At 40.2% G+C, this 13,219-nt stretch overlaps 2 protein-coding genes across 41 annotated transcripts in view; one reads left to right on the forward strand and one right to left on the reverse strand.

Moving 5' to 3' along the window:
* Positions 1-13,219, forward strand: part of LOC118472111 (uncharacterized) — a 58,172-nt gene that overhangs the window by 36,554 nt on the left and 8,399 nt on the right. For 5 of the 39 annotated variants that reach the window (XR_004849721.1, XR_004849742.1, XR_004849746.1 and 2 more), the window contains 9 exons: positions 2,570-2,608; positions 2,693-5,898; positions 5,991-6,062; positions 6,389-6,451; positions 7,142-7,327; positions 9,156-9,260; positions 10,157-10,242; positions 11,280-11,992; positions 12,703-12,791. Coding sequence is in view for 5 of the 39 variants with exons in the window: in XM_035959310.1 (XP_035815203.1) it covers positions 7,142-7,327; positions 11,626-11,992; positions 12,703-12,791 (642 nt within the window). In the remaining 34 variants the exon portion in view is untranslated. Of the gene's footprint in view, positions 1-2,569; positions 2,609-2,692; positions 5,899-5,990; positions 6,226-6,388; positions 6,452-7,141; positions 11,034-11,279; positions 11,993-12,702; positions 12,792-13,219 lie in introns of those variants that run through there. The other 34 variants (XM_035959310.1, XM_035959312.1, XM_035959311.1 and 31 more) reach the window with 27 other exon arrangements.
* LOC118472112 (probable pectin methyltransferase QUA2) lies at positions 9,532-11,202 on the reverse strand. Of its 2 annotated transcripts, none has more exons than XM_035959315.1 (4): positions 10,831-11,202; positions 10,311-10,533; positions 10,064-10,227; positions 9,532-9,937 (listed from the first exon to the last, which is right to left on the reverse strand). In XM_035959315.1, the coding sequence occupies exons 1-4, from the start codon at positions 10,994-10,996 to the stop codon at positions 9,630-9,632; spliced, it is 861 nt and encodes a 286-aa protein (XP_035815208.1). In that variant the 5' UTR covers positions 10,997-11,202; the 3' UTR covers positions 9,532-9,629. The 2 variants fall into 2 exon arrangements, with proteins under 2 accessions (XP_035815208.1, XP_035815209.1); XM_035959316.1 differs by having other exon boundaries at positions 10,969-11,011.

A 13,219-nucleotide genomic window follows, 5' to 3' on the forward strand; every position in this document is an offset into this window, starting at 1 on the left:
CAGTAATATATGTGCAGCAGCAACACAAACTATAACCTTGGTCTTCTTATCCATCTACATGTAAGCATCAAATCCAAAAAAACATATGGCATGTCATGATGAATCTGGAATCATATCAATATTTGGGGAAATAATCTCAAGCAAACAACAATCATGTAGAATTGATATATAGGTGTACAATCAAGTGTTCATGCAAACTGTCCATAATAACAAAATATAAGTGTTAACTGCATGTATGCATCGGACTTGTACCTAAAACACATTCAACATTTTTTCCCTGCTGAACATTTATCAAAATATAAGTTTTTTATAATTTAATTTATCTACTCCTATATATTTCATACTTTTGTTATACATTTTTATCCTTTTCCTATTTTTAGTTTTATAGACATTATAGTACGCATGAATCTACGATTTCATTTCTTAGATATGGAATATCGCTCTTCTTAATTGAGCTTATTTTTCCATGTGAAGATCGGACATTATTCTCTGAACCTATAACATGGCAAATCAATCCACTACAGACTACAGTACTACTGATGTTGTGGCGAATCAATCCTACTACCTACAGACTACAGTACTACTTGTGATATCAGTCCACCAAAAATCAATCAGACTAGCACCAAAAATCAATTAGACTACAGTACTACAAGTTCTAGAACTCTAGGTGCAGCGTGGATGGACATGGCACCCAGGATCTGGAACTCCAGGTGCAGCGTGGATGTTCAGGCGAGGGACACGAGGCGACGTGAGCAGAGGGAGCAGAAGAAGCAGCGTCGGATGCGAAGCAGAGCTGCGGCGTGCTCTCCACGTCGGCTGCTACCACCACACCGCCGCAGTACGAGCATAACTCGGGTGCCTGGTACGTCGCCACCACGCCCAGGGATGGAGGAGGAAGAGGAGATCAGAGGGGAAGAGGAGAGTAGAGGGGAAAGGGGACTCACCGCTCGAGGGGCCTTGTCCCGCTCTGCACCTGGAGTTCGCCGCTCGCCGGCCAGCGGGGTGAAGGAGCCGGATCTGAGGATGAGAAGGGCTCGTGAGGGGCTTTGTCCCAGGGAGGACGCAATTGTCCGTCCGATTCAGAGGGATGAATAGGGACAATATTCTAGTGATAGTATTTTTGTGGGGATGGTCCCGTCTCAGCCTTGACTCACAACCAAACACTCTAGTGTGTGGGATGGTCCTGTTCCATCCCGTCCTGACCCGCAACCAAACACATCCTTAGTTCTGTTCGCTTATCTCTTCACACAAATATCCCCTCTACTTAGAGAAAAGGTGATTTTTTTGGACATGGACTTGGTTTAAAAAAAACTCGAGGGGGGGGCGCCCTCCCGGTATAATGCCTGTGGCCGGCACTCAAGGCGCACACAACCCACTGATGACTAAGAAGAGACCGAAACATGGTCTTTAGAGAAAAGGTGATTTTTGGACATGGTTTAAAAAACTCGGCCGGGAGGGAAAGACGGCCCTCCCGGTATAATGCTTGTGGCTGGCACGCAAGACGCACACAACCCACTGATGGCTAAGAAGAGACCGAAACATGGTCCTTAGAGAAAAGGTGATTTTTTGGGACATAGACATGGTTTAAAAAAACTCGACCAGGAGGGAAAGACCGCCCTCCCGGTATAATGCCTGTGGCCAGCACTCAAGGCGCACACAACCCATCGGAGGGTTGCGTGCAGGACATAACCCGGCCGAGAAAATCCTCGTAGCTTGGCCCCCATCACTAGCAGGTCGTCACCGCTCACTCTGCAACGGCCCAACCGGAGGGTGGCGCGCAGGACATAACCCGGGAGTAGGCGGGGCACCGCGAGGGAATATTTTTAACCAAGCCAGAAATTCGCCCCTGAGGGGGATCAAACCTAGGAGGCTTGGACCTGGAGGTGCTACTCGGAAACATTTAACCACTTGGCTAAAAACCCTTTCGCACATGGACATGGTTTAAAAACACCACAACTTTGACCATTGATTTCTGTTGGAAACTCAATGTTTACATACGTCCAACTAAAATCATGACATCTTAATACATATGAAGGTGTCACAAGTTAAACTTGAACTGGTATATTACATGCTCTTGAAAGAGTCACTTCTGCGATTGGAGTGTTAAATAGAAGACAAGAATTAGTTGTCAAGAACATTTTTGGCTGCACCTGATAAAAATAATGGTTGCCTAGGTAACATTTGTCAAAGTTGACAAATATCTGTGAATGGCGATTGTAGACATAAGGTATACATGCTCATACATGTATGCTCCATATTTTAGTTTTTTATATGTTGACCTCAGTAGATACAAACATATTTGCTGTTTGATGTTTTTGAAATTATTTAGCTCGTCTTCAAAATGTTGTCTCCAATCTTATTAAAAATTCTAGTGATACATTTAAAATGTGTACTATGGCTCATTTGTCTTGATCAGGCAATCCTCTCTGTGTTGTGGCTGGAAAATGGCTTATTCTCAGATATTAAGTTTCTACTCCTATTTTAGTTGATTTTTTTTCATTAGTTAACTTTTTTCTAAAAAAAAGGAAACCATGTTCTAATCGCATGCTTTACTCTTGTTGTGTTATAGGAAGATGTTATCCGTAGGATGGATGTATTGAATCCTCAGGTATCTGGCCCATTTTCTGTATGGATCCTGAGAGATTGAATCCGTAGGTTACTGCTCAATTAGTGATGCATTATCTTTTGACAGACTTGCAGGACCCTGCTAGAAAAGCTAACGCTCGATGGGAACCTTCATGTTCGGGTTTTTGAAGAACCTGTGCCAATGGCTCCGACCACACTGCAGGGTATGTTCAAGCAACACTCTAGTAAAGAGCCATCAAAATGTGTAAAGCGCTACTTCGCAAACCCAATGAGCACATTACAACTGTAACTGCAAGAAGATTTTAACTTTGTTCTAGATCCAGACTTGTGAGGGCATCAAGATTTGGAATGTTTAAATGTTACCGTCCCCAGAACTGGTAAGGCCATCTCGTGGTAAGACCATCTCCGCCGTGTAAATAGTCGTGCAAAGTACTATTTTGCACCTGTTTGCAGAGTAAAATTTAAAATAGAGAGTAAGATAGGGAGTGGAATAGAGAGTCTGCTGGTCTGCTGGAGAGCTAAGGCCCTTAACTGAACCATCATCACTTGTCTGTTTCTGAGCCGTGCTTGCTCTAAGGCCGTGCTGATTGTCGTGCTTAGGAGCAGGCATATTATGGTTGTGCAAAACATTGTTTTGCACTGTATAATTATTATTTACAAAGTGGTGTTTGAAATAGGGAATGTGATATGAGGTGTGATAGGGAGGCTGGAGATAGACTAAGACTCATTTTCAGGCCGCCGTTGTCTCTGGGTTCTGTCGTCGTAGGTTCATGCATGAAAGATGTACCTTAGGTTATGTCCAACAGCTTACGAATCAGTTCGCACATGCGCATTTTGTGCGACCACATCCCATTATGTATACTTCCAGCAAATTGTCGCGTAAAATGTGTGGTCGTTCGTGTGGCCACACGTTCTCTTCTCTGCAGGAGAGGGTGCGCACTCTCATGCTCGAGACACTATAAATGGGCGTTTTTTGTTGCGCAAATGAGCGCCATGGCGCATGCGCTTTCGCATTCGGCCACCACTGGACATAACCTTAGTCTCTAGTAATTTACTCATCTTTCATTTTAAATCTCACTCTATAAATAGTGCAGTTCATAAAATAATATTTTTACATGGTCATATGCATAATATGGTGACCATAGCCTTACTAGAGGTAGTATCCGTAGTTGTTTACTCAAAAGGAGCATGATGAAAGCATCTACACCTTAATTTGATTTTGATAGTTAAAGATAACATAATTATTATGACTAAGGGTGTTTTATAGAAACACTATTATAATGTCTGCGCATTGCGATGTACATCAATCACATTTGATGCTATAGTGCAATAGTTATACGACATTCGAGGGAGCTGTGTCAAGTTAGTGTGATGGATGCTCCCCATAAAAAAATTAAAATTAAATTAGATCCTATCATAAAAAATAAAATTAAAATTAAAGTGGACATATTTCCCACATACTGTATATTAATTTGTAGATACCACACTTCATATTATCCAAAAGGCCTCAAAAGTCTGAGAAAGATATGCGTTAAAAAGAAAATCTAACCTTTTTTTAAGAGCAGGCTCGGTTCCTCATCATTCTTCAGCTAGCGAGGTGGTATTATTCTAGTGTTACACTGTATGTATGTGTCTTCGTGTCGAGTTAGGGTTGGGTGTTTTCTCATGGCCTGTTATAGGTAATGGTCTGATGGTTAGGCCATCTCTAGCAGACCGTGTAAATAGCCGGACAAAGTACTATTTTGCACTGCATATTATATTGTTTGTAGAATTGAGACCTAAGAGCATTTCCAACAATGTGACCTATAAAATTGCCCTATAATTTAAAAATGAGTATATTTTGTAGAATTTAGGGCACGGACAAAATACCTCGCTCCAACAGTAAAACCTTAAATCTAGATTATAGGACAGCCCACTACGGTGTTTTTGAGGCACTTCAGACAATGCCCTATAATTTTTTGACCAAGGAGAGCAAGCAGAGGGTGAATGCAAGTGCGAACTTGGCCTCAACCTCCTCATGAAGAGGCAAGCATTTGGACACTTCACAATAGCATGGCGAGCGCACATGGCACGACACAACATACGTAGAGGCAGGGCCTAGCAGGTTCATGAAACCGTTCGATTGATCCGGCTAATTGGCCAGTAAATCAGTAATCGGTGGCGGCTCGTAAGGCCGTATCACCGATTTACCCATTTAAATTTAGAATATTTTGTAAATTTTGAAAAAATTGATGCCAGTTTTTTATAAATACTATAAAGTATTTTAAGACTTTTCACATAAACCAAATTTGAAAACACTTAAAAGATTTAAAAATAAAAATCAAACAAGTTTCAAAAATAAAAAGGGAGATAAACCAGACGATTTTGCTAACTAGCCTCCCCTGTTAGCCAATTAATCGGGCCCAAATAGAGATAAACCGAGGGTGGCCTCTAGTAGCAAGGTGTCGGGTATCATAATTAGTGTACTTGGATTGTGTCCCTAAGCATACCTAACACCTGAGTATTAAGAAATCAAACAAAAAAACGCACTCCTTGAGGCCACTAAGGGTTGAATCACGATTCGCCCGGACCCCCGCTCAACGGTCGCTCAAAACTACGTCTTGCCCGAGCCCATCCTCGTGTGAAGGTTGTGCCCGTGTGAAATCCTTGACTCGGCCGAGGGCCCCACTTTACAGAAATCAATTTCTGTCTCACCTAAGCTCATCTCGAACGAAGGACAGCCTCGAGCCCGGTATCGACCAAAGTTCTCGGGGACCATGAAGACATGCGCATTAAATGCGATGATACAAATATCTGCTCCATGTGACACCACAGTCAACAGAGGACGATGGGACAGCGGTCCCATCTACTTTCACCGACTAAGATGACGCACGCCCACGAAAATCGGACGCTGCTCCCCCACTCTGGTCGCTGTTCCCAAGCAACTCTGAATGGGACGTGCAAATGTCTAAAGCACAGCCTCACCCTCGGGAGAGAACTCCACCTAGCCTGAAGATGGCTTCCGACTCGGGAGGAAACTCCGCCTCGCCCGAGTTTGGTCTCGGTCAACTGCCCTGGCAGTAGGGCATACCACCAACTCCACGCGAATCGCGCAGAAGACCACTCCGATATGCCAAGGACTTGAATATGACTTCACAGCAAAGAATTGAGATTACAAAGCCTGAACTACTTGGGAGCAATGAAGAGGCCAATGTAGATGCTTTTCGAGTAGATGGAGCTTTTGATGTTAACTCCAAGAATGATATATCTATTCATGATTATCTTCCAGCAATGAAAGCCATATGTGATAAACTTGAAGAAGCAAGTGGAAAGGTCGACTGCTCTCACATTTTCCCTATTAAAGCTATGCTGGTATTTGCACCAAAATTTTCCAATTTTCTAATTTGCTTGATTATTTCCCCTAGGCTCTTGTTGTGTCAGATATAAAAGTTGATCTCGACTACAGGATGGCATATGGGCACAGAGCATGGAGAAATGTAAGCCTGCTTGAAATCAGCTACGGTGTGTTTGGTTTGAGGAACCAACTTTTTCTATGTGTTCCTCCATCATGAGACATTGGGATCTTTTCGATGCTTCTAGGGGATGTCATCATTCCTCATTTTTGTACTCAACATTTGCTTGTGATGAATGATTGATCAGGTGGTGATACGTGAATTGATTCCATTCCTCATACTGAGCAAAGTAGATTAGGTTTGGATAGTTCATTCAACATTCTGCTCCTCAAACCAAACACCCCAACTTTACACTATCTCTGTCGGCCCTTCATTTTCATGGGTTGTTACTTAAATGGCCTATTCTTCAGGTATTGCATAGATTAATAGATGCACGACTTGTGGAGATATTTGATGTCGAAGATGATGATAAGGTGATGCTAATCTCTTGCTATTTAATGCCACTTTCTAATACTTTTTTGGAGTTCATTCTCTCAGTTCCTAACACTTCCCGTCAGGATTGAAATGCTAGTTCAAATATGTAATTAAAAGACTGTTAGACTTTTATAAGTGTAGTTTGTCATAGAATTTCCAGTAACTTGAGTCACAGTTTATTAACATGATTCCGTACCCCAGTTTAGATGCTACTCCAAACATGCATATGTTTTTGGACTGAAGAGGTAATGGCATGCAATTCCACAGGCGATGAGAGCGCAGAGGGCGACACACGATGGGGGTGCGCCTACGCTGTTCTAGGCGGCGCGACGGGAGGTGGAGGAGGGGGTGGTGGTGGGGCTGGCCAGGGGAGAGGCGGGCCGACAAATGGGAAGGGAGGGAGGAGAGAGAAAAAGACCTAGCTCTGTTACCATTTGGAATGAGTGAAAACCCTAACCCTAATCCAGGGTTGGGTGTATATTATATAGAGTAGTTAGGTGGGCCAAGCCCATTACACTGGGGGTAAACAAATTAATACTTTGTTCTGGGTCCGCCCCTGAGTGTAGATAATCTGGCTAGGCTTACACCACATAGAAGATTCACTCTGCACTGCACCATGCCTGCTTTAATACTTTTCTGTTTCACACACATTCTTAAGCAACAAGCTATAATGTTATTCCATGTTTCAGGTTGTCCGTTGTTTGCGTCTACTGAAAAATTTTGATCCAAATGAGTTTCAGCCAAAAAGTATAGCTTCAAATTTTAAATTTGTTAAAAAAGGTCAGGCAACTGATCAAATTTTGGAACTTCCATTAGAGAACTGTATATATGATATGATCAGTAGCCAAGGGACAAAAGGTATTACACTTGTTGAGGTACTTCTCTGAACCTTGAATTGGCGCAACTTTGTGGTATTATGTGTTTTAAATTATATGCTAGACTGGTTCTTACTTTATCCTACTATTGCAGTGCTGTTGTGCTTCCTTTTGAGTTATACATGTTACGTTACCTAATTTCTTCTTCAATACTTGATTATGGTTGCCTAAACCTGAAGATATTTGTTTCGCTTGGCTGTGGACTAGTTTCAGCAATAGGTTATTTTATTTAGGGACATGTTAACATGAATAATTTCTCATGCAAAGGTAGAGCAGCTTCCGGGTACAGTAATGGCATTTTTACTTGACCGGTTGACCCAATAAGCCAATATAATTATTAATCGGTCAATGCGCTAATCGGCAGCCCACCGCGTAGCCTAACGTTAAATGGCCAAAAAAAACCCTGCAAGATTGTAATAACCACAATAAAGAAACATTGACACATTCCTCTTACAGTAACCATGTATTCTTCTTGAATAATGTAGTGTCACTCTTGTTCCCGATAATGTACAAAAATTATGAACTGTACAAATGGTAGAAAGATATAGTGCAACAGTTATAAATTGTTCTTGCTTATCATTCATCTCCAAATAATAATTATATTGGTTTCACTAGACTGTAGTCTGGGATGACCAGTATATAGACCAATCAATTTACATACAAGATACAAAAACAAATCGGTACAACTACAAAAAAAAAGAGAAACAGTAATAAGGAGAAAACGAATTATACCTATATGGCACATTGACCGCGATTATGTACACCGCAGCGTCATCCCTTTATTGGATATGGTTTTCACCACTAAACTAATTTCATGGCTTCATCTCTGTATCTTGGCAATAAAACCTTGGCCTGGAAAGCTTTGCCACCAAGCCTGTTCTCTGCAGCATGCACTTACTAACCAATCTAATGGCACCTTCCCGTGTTTTCGTCCCAAGCTTTTGTACTCAGTTCTGCTCAGACAATAACTGTAACAGTATAGGGTGAAAGAATAAGTTCATATCTTGTGTCAGTGTCTACTGTGCTTGTGCTCCTTATTTTCTGAGAAAGGGCTTCTGACAGACGAGTAGCTTTTCATCACTAGCTATGTCAAGATCTAAAATACGGGCATCCCATCTGAGTTGAGTAACAACAGATCTTGCCGCTTCAATAAGAGGGGCGGTGTCACGGATTATGACCCAGCCCTACATCAACATCAAACAAGCAGGAAAAAAATTAGACAACACTTGTATAAAATAATCTTACGACTGGAGACAGATGCGTACAGCTCCACACGTGTGGAAGTATGCAGTGCAAGACTAGTCTGATAATTCTGCCGCATTCCTTCATCATGGGTAAATGGCAATTGTGCATCATACTTGTACAGTAAATAAATGTAGTATAGCATAGGGATAGGGTATCTTTCTTTCCCATTGCAAAACCTAATGACAAACCTCTGCACTAGTAGAGTCCCCATAGCCCATGATCACAAAGATAGCTGTACCAAAGTATATGGCCATACACGAGCGACAGTTTTTTAAAAAAACTAAACCAAGCTAAATGTACTATTTTTATGAATGTCCCTGGCTCTTTCCATATGGTGCAATCAAGAAAAAAAATACTTATTGTTTTAAAAAGCAACACTAATTAGAATGGCACCATATGAACCATTTTACGGATTGTACCGTTTAGAAATTAGAATCATGAATACCCAGAAACAGTGCAGTGTTAGGCCTTATGTTCTACATGCTTCCAAGAACCTTGAAATGAATTATAGACATGATTCACGGCTGAATAATGGATTCCAAATCAGTGTCATTAACCAAATTTTCATTACCTCTGGTCGTAGGATGCGATCAACTTCCAAGAATATGTCAAGAGTAGAACATCTATGCTTGTGGGTCTTCTCAAGTGATAGAAAGCCATCAGCATGCACCATATCATATGTTCTTGGGTAAGTCGCAAATGCGTCACACCTAACACATGTCCATCCATCGATCATTTAACTGAAGGTTGAGATTGATATGCCGAAAGTTGTCTATCAAATTGATATTTCACTTATGCATCAATCTCCATGTACTCTAATAAAATTATGTGAAATTGAGGATGCTCTAATTCCTCTATATCAACAACTTTCCATATGCCTAAAATTTGCATGTATTAACATTTCCAAGTTATGACTGACTATGCATATGAAGTTTAGTTTGGAAAACTTTGTCAAGTAAGGTAGTTCAAGATTTAGCATTACCAGAGCACTCACCTGAAACAAAAAAGGGTAAAACAAATTCAAATCAACAAAGGACAAAAGATCATGTATTACTACTTACCAATCATGTTGAACCCCAATAAAACCACGGTCAAATATTATTGGTAGATAATTTGGGGCATTTGTAGGAACAACATTCATCACCCATACAGACTTTCCAGACTTCAGTAAAGCAGCATTAAATCCACCAAAGTGAGCATTCATATCTAAAACATTCCTTAGCATGTTAAATGGTGGTTGTGGGTCTTCATCACCAGGTCTCTTTGGATGGTCTGAAAATATAAGTGGGGATAGCAAAGACCAGTAGTTTCGCACCATGGAGTCCCAGCTTGAATTATCATCAGCGAAGACTTCTGAATGCACACCTGTTGAATTAGAGGGTTCTTAATGTAACACACACAAGCATTTGAACATTAAGACACTAACATATTTTAAATTTTGTTGATTTGTTTGCTTGTTTTTTCAATTGTATTATTTAGTCAAATACTTACCATGTATGTCCAGTTCTGTTGAGTTTTGCCTAGCCTGAGATGGCCAGGTGGTACGGTGTTCAATGGGGATCCAACGCTGACTTCTTGTGCCAGATATGCAGGGGCTTAGTGGTTGGTAGTATGGTGATTCTGGATCATGGCCACATAGCTCAGGCCCAAATTTTCTGTAAAACAACACTGTAAGTTCACCACTAGACTAAACATCTGTTATTATAAAGTTTGTAGTGGTTGATAAGCACTACATTACCTTGATTTGTAACATTCCCTTTTATTCGTCTTTTTCCATACAATTGTCTCATCTTGTTGTGACAGCATCTCCCAACAAAGGCCCTCAGCGTAGTCACGAATGGCTGTCCATTTCTTTTGGTTTTCTTTGTCTCGCAAGGCCCTATGTGTATTCAAATTCGATGTCCATACAAAATATCCACCAGGCCTCAAAAGCCTGTTCACTTCAACCAAGAAAATGCCATCTGCAGAATTACAGAGAAAACCAACGTTTACATATTTAGTAAGACTGTAAGAGATACTACTTTATAGCCAAATTACCATAAATGTGTCTTTGCAGAAATCAGATGTATGCAAAGTTTGAAGTGACAAGGGTTACAAGTCAACCAAAAGTCACCCACAACTGTATATCCTTAAATATTTAATATTCAGCTAGGCATGTACCGATCTTTATATGTGAAGTGCCAACTTAAGACATTGCTGAATAACATTATAATCGTCAATGAGGGCCAGGGCATGTGAAAGAAGACTTTCACACATACCGTTTTTGTACCATTCGATATTGCATTTAGCACAATGCACCATATCAAAGGAAAGATAGGGATACGGAAGCTGCTTCGTTGCAAATGAACCAATCATTGCAGGAATGCCTCTCTCCAGTGTAATTTGCACTTGGCTACCTGATGCTTCATAGTTAGCAATGCACATGGTCAAGAGATCTCTCTCAAAAAGATGCGCCCCAAAGGTACCAAATCCACATTCTATGTCAAGGACAGTCCTAACCTGAAAATGGCATAGCAAGAAACACCATCAGAAATAAAAGTTACTGTAAACATAACAATTACCCAAAGACTTACTTCAGCCAATCAGAGCATAAAGTGATCTACATAGTATGTCCAGATGTATTTTGTATGATGATCTTTAAAAACAACTGTGCTTTAATAATATATCGTAGTGGAGATCCTAAGGTCCTGCCAACATACTTTTGCAGGCACAATAGTAAGCTCTGATATACACTTTCCAGCACATTGGGCATGCAGAGTTTCCCAGATTTCTAAAGTACCGCCAAGTGGAAAGACCACGGCAGACAAGTGTTGCTGAATAACAAATCATGATGTGAAGGGTCATTTTGAAGTTCCTAGTGGAAAACAGACCCATGAGCAAAAGCTCCTTGCCTTGAACGTTGAACCCCAGAATTCATTGATGATCAATATATGGAGAAGCTTGAATACATATCATTATGTGATAGAGATTTTGTTTGCTTATGTCATCTGATTGGGATGATAATTTGTTTATCTTAAAATTAGTAACTAATGTCTAATACAACTTCTGATTAGATTGGCAAACATCTTGGACTCAACAATTCAAAAAAACTTCATAAACGAGTATCATCCATGCTAAAAAAATTCAACCTAACATGGGAAGCAGAAGTTCCAGACAAGACATCGCAGTACCGAATTTGGACTTCAAAAAACTTCTCACTCTACAAAGCTGGTACTGCTCTGCAAAATTTTGAGGCACTCTCAGAAGACTGTGATGATTGTTCGGATTTGTGGTCCCTAGTTTCATCTAAAGATTTGGAATCACCTAGTTCACAGGGCAAATTACTCTTGCTTGAAGAAGAGAACCATGACAAACCAATTGGACATCATATCCAGAACAACCGTGATGCTTCTGCTGCAGTTTCCCAGTTAGTTGAAGAAGGTACAATTACTTAGATTTGCACAATTTTTTTCTCTTCATTTGGTTAAGGTTCTGTGGTTAATATATCTGGGGATTGCCATGCTGCAGTAAGAGCTCGCAGTTTCTGTACTGTCTATAAACTGTGCCATGTTTGACTTTAAGATCACTAGTAGATCCATAGAGCTTTATGCTTTTTCGAAGCATATATCTATTAATGCATCTATACTTCTATAGCTGGACAATATAATCTGTTTCAAATCCTGCATATATTTTCCTCACAGAGTCATATTTTATTTAAATCACGAAGGGTGTGCTCTTTGGTTGTCTCTCCCAAAGTTCATAAGTTTTTCAGCTAAGGGTGGTTATCAGTTCAAAAAAATTTCAAGTAATACCATGCCCTGACTTTGCGGGCTACTACTATAGTTCCTGCGTATAGTTAGGGGTGGTAATGGGCTTTACATTTTACACTATAAAATTTGAGGATCGGATCATATTAGAATTAGAATCAGACTCTATTTTCTATTCATTTTTGAACTAAACTTAATTAAGGGCTCAAATGAATCGTGAAGAAACATTTGAATCGTGATGCATTACCACCCCTTTGTATAGTTAAGTTTCTTCATATGGGATTAGTTAATCTTTTTCTTGGCAAACTGGCAAGCTATATATGTTTAGGTTGCAACCAAATTGCTATTAAACTCAATGTAAGTGATCACATGCTTTTTTCCTAGATAAACTTGCTTCGAATCAGAGGAGGCGTCGGTGCCGTCCATTATCTTCTGATGATCAACGCCATAGAAGGATTCTACACATGTTAAAGGTTGCTTCCCAAGTACTTGTCAATCGAGATTCCTTGCATAAATGATCTATCAAATGCAAATGTGTATCTAATTTAATATTTGTGACAGTTCAATATTGAATGTCATGGCATGGAATTTACTGTACATTTGATGCAGTACCTGTTCCATATTTCAGTTGCATTGTGTATGCATCCTGTCATGTGCTGGTCTTATTTATCTTATTATTATTTATTGTTTTTCCTGTACTCGATTATTTCTTGTGTTCGTAATTTGAAATTGCAGAAACGGGTCAGATTTTTTCTAGGTGTTGGCTTTAGGCCAGTATGTTTTTAATGGGGTGGGGTATCCCTGGTTTTTGCATATAGCCATATAGTATGGTGATATGGTACTGATAGTTACTCTAGCATTTCATATTTTTCTTCCAGATAAAACTGTTTCAATTGTACTC

Source organism: Zea mays, chromosome 5 (genome assembly GCF_902167145.1).
Source record: "Zea mays cultivar B73 chromosome 5, Zm-B73-REFERENCE-NAM-5.0, whole genome shotgun sequence".
Classification (NCBI taxonomy): Eukaryota; Viridiplantae; Streptophyta; class Magnoliopsida; order Poales; family Poaceae; genus Zea; species Zea mays.

What these genes read in the sequence shown, in the direction of transcription:
- LOC118472112 (XM_035959315.1), bottom strand. Translation starts at nt 10,996, where the DNA reads ATGTGCATTGCTAACTATGAAGCATCAGGTAGCCAAGTGCAAATTACA. An exon ending in TATCGAATGGTACAAAAACG is followed by an intron (nt 10,534 to 10,830) that starts GTATGTGTGAAA and finishes GTAATTCTGCAG; the next exon opens with ATGGCATTTTCTTGGTTGAA. An exon ending in AGGGAATGTTACAAATCAAG is followed by an intron (nt 10,228 to 10,310) that starts GTAATGTAGTGC and finishes GTTGTTTTACAG; the next exon opens with AAAATTTGGGCCTGAGCTAT.